The sequence below is a fragment of the Juglans regia genome, chromosome 12 (genome assembly GCF_001411555.2).
Source record: "Juglans regia cultivar Chandler chromosome 12, Walnut 2.0, whole genome shotgun sequence".
NCBI classification, from domain to species: Eukaryota; Viridiplantae; Streptophyta; class Magnoliopsida; order Fagales; family Juglandaceae; genus Juglans; species Juglans regia.
Genome location: NC_049912.1, coordinates 2,182,593 through 2,193,836, shown reverse-complemented (window position 1 = coordinate 2,193,836; position 11,244 = coordinate 2,182,593). Strand labels below are relative to the sequence as shown.

The window sequence follows — 11,244 nt, the reverse complement described above, 5'->3', positions numbered from 1 at the left end:
AGCTATTTTATTTCTAATTCTTTCAATCCTCTCCCTTGTTCTTTTGGTTTCAATAAGGAAGACTATGTGTGGGCATTTTTGCTTCACCATAAAATGAAGCTCTCAAATTGTTCGAAGGTTCCCAAGCCCTCGACAGTTCCAAGTAAGACATCTCATTGCTACTGGTAGGGTCGCTTAGCAGCCTCCATCATGTGTTCCTGAGTTATTCTCCTTTCAAGATTGAGCCTCTCCTTTTGTTTTTTGGTTAAACCTTGCTGATCTCCACTATCTATCATTTCTTTATCTCTTTTTCTACCACTTGTGCAACCTGTGCTGGTGTCCCCACTTTCCATCTCATCTAATCTTGGTAATTTAACTGCTCTTGCCCTTCTTTTCCAACCCATTGTCTTTGGTGTTAGCTCCACATTACTCAAAGAATTAAGCCTCGAATAAACAAGATTACCTGGTGAAGAGCTGAGTATCTGAGTTGCTTGTAAACTCCTTGAGGAACTATTAATGTTGTTATTCAAATCTTCCTGAACCTTATTAGCCTTGTAGCTATCTTCTGATAAAGCTATCTTCTGGTCTTTAATTTGATCAACCTGTCTTTTATACTCCAGTTCTATTTTTTATTTCCCCTTATCACCAGCTTCACCAGATGGGTTATAAATCTTAGTTTGTTGATTGTGAGAGGGTTCCAAGTGAGCCTCTTCCTGATCACCATATTGAGTGATTAAACCCTTATTGAGTTGACGCTTACCATTTACTTGAAAATATGTTTGAGTTTTGTTTCCCGTACCTCCTACTCTTTTGTCACCATTACCCATTAAATTAATAGTTGTGGCCCTTAACCATTGACCATATTGGGATTGACCAGCAGCTCTTCCATTTATTCTGCCTCTTTCTAAAGCACAAACCATGTCTACATGCTGAATTACCCCACAATGAAACAAAATAAAGGCAATCTCTCATATTTGAAGTCAATCCAATTTTGTTTGCCCTCTATTCTAATTAGTCTCCCACGAGGTAAAGGCTTTGTAATATCCATTTTTACCCGATTCTTATATATTTTCCCCAACCAACCCCATCCCCATCCACATCTACTATTAAGACTTCCCCTACTAAGGAGACAATTCTTTCTCCACCTTTAGTTGTCATGGCTGCCAAAGGCATACCATGTAGTTGGATCCAAAAGGATTCATGAGTAAAAATCACCTCACTAGAAGGAGTACTGCTATCAAAGGCTTGAATACAAATTACATTTTTATCAAAAGACCATGGCCTTCCATTTGTCACACGTTCTATGTCCATAGCTTTTTGAAATTCAACTAAAAACCTATGATGCCCCACCTCATTGAAGATTAGAGAGCCTTCAGGATTCTAGTTTTTAGTCATGGTAGCTTTGAAAACTTCTTTGTTAAGACTCTTTTCCATCAAGATGAGTAGAAGAAGACATCTCTGTGCTCTAGCATCTACACGTTTTGTTTCATCGTCTATAAAAACAACCTCTTCTTTCTCTATTTCTATTAGGTTAAAACATTTCCAAAGCCTAGCCAGTTCATCTGCCATACCTATGTGGTAATTAACTATCGATCAAAACTGTGTTATTTGCATAAACCCTACTCCATTGCCTCACCCTTCTAAGAAGTAAATGACAAATACCTTACCCGTTAAGGAAAGGACCCCAAAGCATTAAATTTATATTATCATTAAATGATAATTATTACAATAAAATCACATCATTCATTCCCCTTCACCATTCTGTTGTTGTTGTTGTTTAAAGTTAAAAAATAAAAACAATACATCCAATTAAATACTTATTTTTGTTTGTTTGTTGTTGTTGTTATTTACATTTAAAAAAATAAAAATAATACATCCAATTAAATAATTATTTTTGTTTATAATTATAGTTAAATGAAAATGATATATTTAATTAAATTATTATTGTTATTTAAGATGAGTAATCTTTTTACATTAAGTTTTCTTAACGCTTTTTTTTTTTCCTGAACCTATATTCTTTTAACTTGTTTATCTATACAATGATAGTTAACTTGTTTTCACTAAATAAATATCTATTAGAGCACTCAATGGTTTTTGTATTATATAAAAAATATAAATAATTTGAAGAATTGTTGCCAAAAGAAGCTCCATCCGATTATGTAAATGAATTGTAAAATACATTTAGCTACAGTACTCCGCTATATGTAGCGAATACTGTTCATCTTGTAAAAAAAATTTTATTATTTATATTTCATTTACTCCCTCATTTTTATTTACTTTGATTTTTATCATATTAAGCAAATTCTTTTTATTATTTATCATTTAAAACACATATATTTCATTTTCTTCTAAACAATATTTTGGAATTATTTTTAAACCAATTTTTTCATATTTGATTTTATTTTTAATTTTTATATGGCTTATATATTTTTGTTTTATGTATATAGGACTGAATTATTTTACATTATATATAAAAATAAATTGCAAATATAAAAAAATATATGAATATTTTAAATTTATTGATAGAAATGAAATATTTAAAAAGAATATTTAAATGATATAGAGAAAAAATAAATAAACTGATAGATGACATATTATAAAAATCAATATGTAAAATAGAAAAAATGAATTTTGGTGATATATTTTAAATGATAAGATAAAGAATTCATTGAGAGTGCTCTTACTCTCTCGCTTCACTTAATGTGTGTGTGTGTGTATATATATACATGAGTGGTGCTAGATTGCCGCCCCAACAATGACCGACGTGCCACCTAGCACAAATTTGGCTTGTTATTTTTTCTTCTTTTTCTTTTCATATTCTTTAATATATCTAAATATTTTTAAAAAATAAAAAATATATCAATACACTAAAAGTCACTTCTTTAATCATTAAGTAAAAAAAAATTAAATACATGATCGGTCAAAATGAAAGAACAAACTCAGAAGGTATACTAGCATTTTTCATATATATATATATATATAAAGAACACAATTCTAGGACTACCATAATGACAATTCAAGTCGCTCCGGTAATAAACGAAGAATTGAGGAAGAAACTACAGAGTACAGACATAATCAACTGGGAGAAGAACATGACCTCTCCATTCACCTTCCTCACCACATAAAGATAACCAGGAACACTTTCCTTCAATTCGATATTTTCATAAATAGTTGAATCGGTTTACAATCCTCTAATGGCTCCTACAGAATGAGAACTGTACACAGAAAAAACAGGATGCATCAATTACAAAGTCAAGTCTTCCTACAGTGGCAGAATTCACACGAGACCTCAAGCAATGCCACACACAGCACGGCTAAAAAAACACGTATAGATGAGAATGTACAACTAACACAAGCTGAAATCTTTCCTCCCTTATAAACATCCTCATCCCTGATCATCACCTGGATGCTTAACAACAGGCTTTCCCACTCCCTAGTGTAAGCGCCAGATCATCCCCTCCTACTTCATGAATTCTCTCGCCCTCCCATGGCTTCACGTTGCCACTCTCAAACTCAAATTCTGAGCCTGTCCCTCTCTGTGCTGCAGCCCCCCAGTCTAGGCCTCCATGCCCATCAACATCTTGGGGGAAACCCTGCTGGGCCACCGGTTTCATCAAATTAAACGTCGGTGAAGGAGGAGCTGCTAGATGTGCAACTTTCTGGAAACTGACCCCGCAACCTGAGTCAACTGTGGAAGCATCAGATTCATCACACTCTGGTATTGTGGCAGGTGTCATATGGTGGCGTCGTGTGGGGCTTGCGGGGGCAGAGGCAGCAAAGAGAGGGTGGAGAAATGAGTTTTGGGAGCTATTGAAAAGAGATTCCCAGTCAGGTCTTCGCTTTGAGCCCTTAGAGGTTGGTGATGAAAGAGGTGGGGTTACAGGAGCACTGTTAGACATTCTAAGAGTTGGGAGATTTGTAGGAATGGAGGTAATGTTGCAGAGGAATGGCAGAAGGTAAGAGGAGGGGTTTGCATCAAAGCGTGTAGGGCTTGGAAATGAGGATGATGAGGGGCTGGCGTGATAGGATGGTATAGGACTTGCAAAATTTGAGGATTGTGGGCTTGGTTGAAGAGAGGAACATGCACTGAGGTTAATTGAAGTGGCCGCAATCTCAGCTGGGGGTGGCTTGCATTCCTGTATGGGGAGGTAATGTTAGGCACAAGATGAGATATCAATCTAAAATGTTCACGGATTGCTAAGCTGCAAACAGTTTCAATTTTCAGGGCTTTTTGTGTCCCTGCTCAATTTTCATGGCTTTTTGTGTCCCTGCTCCGGCCCCCCAACCGCGCCAAAAAAAAACACCCCAAGTTGAATAAATGGGACTCCCAGGACAATGTACAAACAAAAGCAAATCAAAGATCCGCCTACCAGTCAAAGCAGGAACTGTTAAGGCATATTTACAACACAATAATGTCATAAATCTTTGAGATAGTGATTCGAGTAAATTGCAGCATATGGCAAGGAATGTAAATCTACTTGTAAAACAGCTGACAAAGAAAACTCAGAAGTAAGAAATCAAACACGTTCTAAAATGAAGCCAATCCATTACGCCATATAACATGAGAATAAATAATGCAGACGTTAGATTTAGAGGTAGACTTCAGATAAAGCAGACATGTGTATAAAAAGAACTCCTTGGGGTTGGCTCAAGTGGTAAAGACCTTAGTCTTGGTGGTATACTCTCTCTAGGTCTAAGGTTCAAATCCTCTCGAGTGCAAACAATTTCTAGAGACTATTGGACTGGGGGAGCTTCCCCTTAAATTAACCGAAGTGCATTTGCGGGAAACTCCTTACCGAGGGCATGTGCATTCCTGGGATTAGTCGAGACTATGTTCTTGGATACCCGGTGCCAATTAAAAAAAGAAATTACTAAGAGTTACCCAATCAAAATTAAGGATTTTTAGAACTCCAGAACCTCAAAAACAAAAACAAAAAACCAATACAAAAACAAGATTCTTATTAGGGCATGACTTTTGGAGGTATTATTAGAAACAACCAAAAAACTTATGACCGGTTGAGCTATAGCTCATTTAGCATATCCTCTCCCTCCCAAAGGGTGGAGTGAACTTATGACTTATAATCCCCAACAGGACATCCTCTCTTTGTACAAAAGAATTGGAGAGGAAGAGATCATAGATCTAGTTACCACGGGTCGCCTACGTGCTACACAAAGAAACCACAGGTTAGAGAATAGAGGGAATTGCGTGGAGAAGAAGTGAATTACGAAAAATATGTATTGCAGTACGGCAAACTCAAAAAAAAAAAAAAAAAATCTTACAATTTAAAGTAGTTTTTTTCAATTGGTTACATTTTATATAGACATAATAATTAATGAGTTCGTTTTGCAAATGAATGCATCACGGATGATGATATGACTCTTAACCCTTGCAATTTTCTTCTTTGGGATTTCGATTCCAGAAAAAGGTGAGTAAATTTTTTCATCATTCTTTTTATCATTATCCTCTCATCATCATATAATGTAACATTAGATGATAGGTTCACAAGTCAAATATAATAAATAATCTCTAATCATCTAATGTCACATCATAAAATGATGAAAAGACTATAAAAATTGAGATAATGAATAGCATTACTCAAAAAAGACACACGGTAGCAAAGTCCTCCTCCCGCTTTTAAACTGTAATTAATTTTTCTTCAGAAGCAATAAAATCCATCCATTTGAAACTCAAATTGCCATACAGACCTTATTTCTATATCACATGTCGCACATTAGAAATATTAGCTGCAAGAAAAATTTTATACACCATACTACCATCCCACTAAGTAAGATATGATTAATTTATTACCATTAAATAATTGCATATTTTTTTTTATATGGTGATGAATATATCATATACTAATTAATATAATCCAAATAGGATGTGAGTGTGATGTATATTTTTACTCATAAAAGACCTTTTTGTTTTGGAAAAACAAACAAAATTATTCAACTAACCTATCGAAATTAAAATCTAATCAGATACTAACAGGAAAGACGAAACCCATATACTAACACCTGATTGTTATGTCCCAGAAACTCCGAAAGGCAAGTTTAAAGACAAGTAAACACAAGAAATAAATAAATCGACTAAAATCAATGACTGAAACGAAAAACCCGAAGTGTGTGCAACACAGAGAAGAAGGCAGAAACTGCGAAAACGGAACCTTGCGATAAGTGGTGCCATCGTCTTCGACAAGCCAACCGGCCTCGCCACAGAGAGCCTTCAAGACCTCGTTGTTGTCGCAGTGTTTGGGCAGCTTATAGTTACCCTCAGCTCTGAGACCAGCATATATCTTCGCAGCAATGGCTCTTCTCCTCCTCTCCCTCCTCTTGTTGTTCTCCCTCTCTTTCCACGTCGGTAACCTCCCCGATGACCCTACGCCTGACATTTGTCCACCCAAAACTCTCTCTCTCGCTTCTTCGTTTCCCCACTAGACTTCTGCTACTGAAACTTGTCGGGGATAGAGTAGGGGGGGTATCAAATTGGGCAGTATATCTGAGATGGAGTTTTCCTTCCTCCCTCCCTCCGAAATCAGGTTTTTGACCAAAGAAAGGGGACGTGATTAGGAATTGGAGGTATTTTGCTTTCTCATGAGGATCAGTTTGGAGTTGGAGGGGCAGTAGAATAGAGTAATCCTGTTCTTCGTTTCAATTTCTATTCTTTTATGACTTGATATTTGATTAAAAATTATTTATTATATTTTATTTATAAATTTATTATTTAATATTAAAATAATAAATAAATTTTTTCTTAGAATATATACGGACAAACAACGTGCTCAGAGGGGCGTGCGGCCCCCAAATCAAAAGCCCCACATTCACGGTACGACTCTCCTTCTACCTTCTATTCTTTCCATTTTTTTTTTCCAAGAGTCAAGTCATCTCCACGCATGCGAGGAAAAATATGGTAATAATAATAAGGAAAAATTTTTGCATCTGCCTACACCGGCACACACTCAATACATTGAGTGTAAAAAAAAACAAAAAACAAAAAATATGTGAAGTGTGTGCCAAGTGTAGGTAGATGCATAGCAAACCCCTAATAATAATAATTTCATATAATTTTTTTTCTTAATTTATTTATATCTATTAATTTTGCATCCATTAAAATATATATATATATATAGATACATAAATTTTTTTTACATTCTTTTACAAAGTTATATTTTAAATAAAAAAAAAATTTCAAAAAAAAAATTATAAAAATAACATCATTTCATGAAAATACCTTACTTTAAAACATGACTATATAATAAATAATTATAAAGATTGTGGGTGTATTGCTTACTCTAAAAATAAATCTTGGAGAATAAATCGCCCGCCATTGCAAAGTATTGACGAAATTAAAAAGGGAAGTGGGTGTGGGTCTAAATCCAAAGAAGTAATTGGAAAGTATATTTAGGGCATTGGAGTAATAAGTACATGTGTTGGAGGGTCCAAGTCTAAGACCTCAAGAATCAGAGCTGATTTGCAAGTCCAAAGATTGAATCTATAGACACGTGTTGGATAATATAGAGAATAGATAACGCCTCTGATGGATCAGGAAAACTATCATACCAATTTATTTGAGGGTTATCCAAGATAAACTCTAGAGCTAGCGGTTATCAACACCCTCATACTGTTATAAATAACACCTAAAAGTAACATATTGTTCATTTCTTATACTAATATTGAGACCACTTCTCTCTAATTTAGGCATTGGAGTTCCACTAGGTACCTCGTGCCGCCATCGCATCTATTGTAGGTCATCCGTGCAATTGGTGGTGTGAAACACGTCCTTAACAGTGACGTCGTATGTAGTATTTCTATAGACTTTAATGTGACTTTCACATGCCAACTATAGACACGATCCCAAGAAACCCGTGACTAAGAGATGAATACGACAGGCGTGGAAACGAAGTTGGTAGAGACTGAAGAAAAGTTGAAAAAGGAGACGACAATGGTTGAGCAGCTGCGGAAGGAGAACAAAGAGTTGAAACGACATAATGCTGCTACACCACCTGTCCACAACGAACAGATAAAAGAAAATGCACAGAGCACAGGAGGCATGAACACCGATGAGTTAGAAAAGAAGAGATTACATTACAAGCTGCGTAGCCTCGTAGATAAATACGAGGAGATGGCAAAAAAAAATGGGAGGATCTTCCTCTATTGAGAGCATTGGCAATGGACTAGCCATTGCCAAGTCTAAAATTTGGCTAAAATCTTACATTTTGGCTATTGTATTAACTTTTGACTATCTAAGTCCACATTGGACTAGCTATTTTAAAGTCAAAATAATATTATTATATTATATATTTTAATAATATTTGACAAATTTTTTTTTTCATATTTTGTAAATATACTTCATATATTTTAATAATATTTGATAAAAAAAAATTATACAACAATTCTTGAAACCAACAAATTAATTTTTGCTAACTTTTTTTTTTGCTATTTATATTTTTATATTGTGTATTAAGCTAATAATGATAGAAAATAAATGTACCCTCAATTAGAAACTTTATCATAAAAGAAAAGTAATTTGGCAAGAAAAATTACCAAAAAGGGAGGGAAAGGGAGGGAAATTGAGAAAAAATAATAAAAAACTCATTTGGTCCTTCAATAGTGTATAGCCAAATATAGCTAGATGGGAAAAATTACTGTAACTCAAAACTAAAATATATGGCTATAGCTAGTTCAATGTAGAAATTTTGTGATAAAAAAAGGTAAAATTTGCACTTGGCTTTGGCAATGGCTAGGCCATTGCCAATGCTCTGAGCAGCTGCTAAATCGGACTGATCTTCCCTACAACGATGAAGTGATGGCAGTACCACTCTCGCCTAAATTCAAAGTTGCCCAGATCGATATGTATGACGGATCCCAAGACCTTGTAGATCACTTGAAAAATTTTAAAGCACACATGATTCTCCATGGCTTTCAAGGAGAGGTAGCTTGTCGTGCATTCTCGTTAACATTAAAAAGAATAGCACAAGGCTGGTTTGGAACTTTACAACCAGGATCTATTAACAGTTTTGAAGAGTTGGCCAAGCAATTCTTAACACAATTCATGGCGAGTAGGAGACGTCGACGGCTTGCTGCTTATCTTCTCACCATTAAGCAAAGGGAAAATGAGAGTTTGAAAACATATCTGACCCGATTCAGCAAGGAGAAACTGACCATGGATGATCAGAATGAGAAGATCACTCTAGCCGCCATTCTAGGAGGTCTATGGCCCCGAAGTCCATTCATGACTGAGTTGGCCAGGAAAACCCCTTCGACTCTGAGGGAATTTATAGACAGAGCAGATGATTATGTTAACACGGAGGATACGTTACAAGCCCTCTTAGAATCCTAGAAGCAAGAAGTGAAGTTGAAAACCAAGAACTCAAATAATGCGAGAGAAAGGAAGACTGGGCCAAGTCATTAAGACAGGCGACGAGAAAGGTACCCCACCCAGCGAGACCAAGGGCCTCGCCTCATCCACAACAATTTGAGTGTACAAGAAAATGCGATAACTACAAGGAAAGAAGTGTGCCCATTCACAAAGGGCCATCACTATTGCAAGTACCGCCAATAATCGGATACCCATTGGACAGGAGACTGCTCAACCATGAAGAAAATAGTAGCCAAATTGGTGGGATGCGGGGAACTCAAGCGAATGTTGGTCTAGCACGTCAAACCAAGGAGAGAAGAAGGCCGAGGGAATGAGCCCAGGCGGAGTAGTAGCCTCAAAAGGCAGAGACAAGAAAGGGAACAAAGACATTACACCCCCCGCCAATCTCCTGACCAAGACCAAGCTCCCTTAGGAGAAATCCGCACCATAGCAGGAGGATTTGCCGGTGGGGGCGTGATGACATCTAGTAGAAAGGCTCATGCCCGTAAAGCAAGGTACCACGAGGTGTACATAGTGGATAAACCCTCAAAACAACCCAAACTGGGTACCATGCCTACTATCTCTTTTAAAGATGAAGACTGTCAAGGGATCATGTACCCTCAGGATGACGCCTTGTTAATCGCAAACTACACAACCAGGCGGATCCTAATCGACAACAGGAGCTCAACTGACATCTTATTTTGGGATGCCTTGGCCAAAATGAGCATTAGCCCCAGTAGGCTGCACCCGTCACCTACCCCCTAAAGAGATTCTCTGGCGAGGTAGTTTAACCAATGGGCACCATCGCACTACCAGTCACGATCGGTCAAGGGGAACACATGGTTACGATAACGACGGACTTCTTGGTAGTTAAAGCCTTGTCATCCTACAACATCATATTGGGACGCCTAACTTTGAATGATTTGAAGGTTGTCACTTCTACCTGCAACCTAAAAATGAAGTTTCCAACGGAAACAGGCGTCGATGAGGTTCAAGGAGAGCAAATCCTGGAATGAGAATGCTATGTTCAGGAACTCAAAGCAAGGGCGCCAGGCGTGTGTCGCGGAAAGTTTGGAAGGGAAGCTGCCACCCCCAACGTTAATCGTAGCTAACCAGGACATGAAAACTAGGGATGAGAACAATTTGATGCAGGTAGAGGCAAACGAGCCTCTAGAGATAGTAGCCATACACCTAGATCGGCCGAACACCACGAAACGAGTGGGAACAAGGCTCCCCCGCGGGCGAATATAGGGAGGCATTAAAACAACTGCTAATCAAACACAAAGATGTGTTCGCCTGGAGTCATGAAGATATGTCAGGAATTGACAATGCCATCATAGAGCACATGTTATGTGTTGATCTAGCGGCAAAGATGATACACCAAAAAAGAAGAACCTTCAGTACATAGAAGTGCATAGCCATAGCTGAGGAGATAGATCGCCTTGTGGTTGCAGGTTTATAAGAAAAACATACTACTCGGAGTGGCTTTCCAATGTGGTGTTAGTCAATAAAGCTAACAAAAAATGGAGGATGTGTGTGGATTTCACAAACCTGAATAAAGCCTGCCCTAAGGATAGCTTCCCCTTGCCACAGATCAATATTATCGTTGACACCACAGCAGGACACCAAATGTTGAGTTTTATGGACACATATTTAGGATACAATCAAATTCGCATGAACCAATTAGCCACCAAAGTCAAGTTTAAAAACTCACGGTACAGCCAATGGGCGTGGAGGTCAAGAAACCCCACAACCTCTTTACTTAGCCACCAAAATCGAGTCTAAAAACTCGCGGTGGAGCCAATGGGCGTGGAGATCAAGAGACCCCACGACCCCTTACTTAGCCACCAAATTCGAGTCTAAAGACTCGCAGTGGAGCCAATGGGCATGGAGGCCAAGAGACCTCA

At 37.4% G+C, this 11,244-nt stretch overlaps 1 protein-coding gene across 1 annotated transcript; it reads right to left on the bottom strand.

Annotated features, from left to right (window-relative positions):
- Positions 1-2,988: 2,988 nt before the first annotated feature.
- On the bottom strand, positions 2,989-6,629 carry LOC108997565 (BES1/BZR1 homolog protein 2-like). The gene is made up of 2 exons (XM_018973900.2): positions 6,147-6,629; positions 2,989-4,115 (listed from the first exon to the last, which is right to left on the bottom strand). Exons 1-2 carry the CDS (start codon positions 6,369-6,371, stop codon positions 3,390-3,392), a joined length of 951 nt encoding a protein of 316 aa, XP_018829445.1. The 5' UTR covers positions 6,372-6,629; the 3' UTR covers positions 2,989-3,389.
- Positions 6,630-11,244: the final 4,615 nt, after the last annotated feature.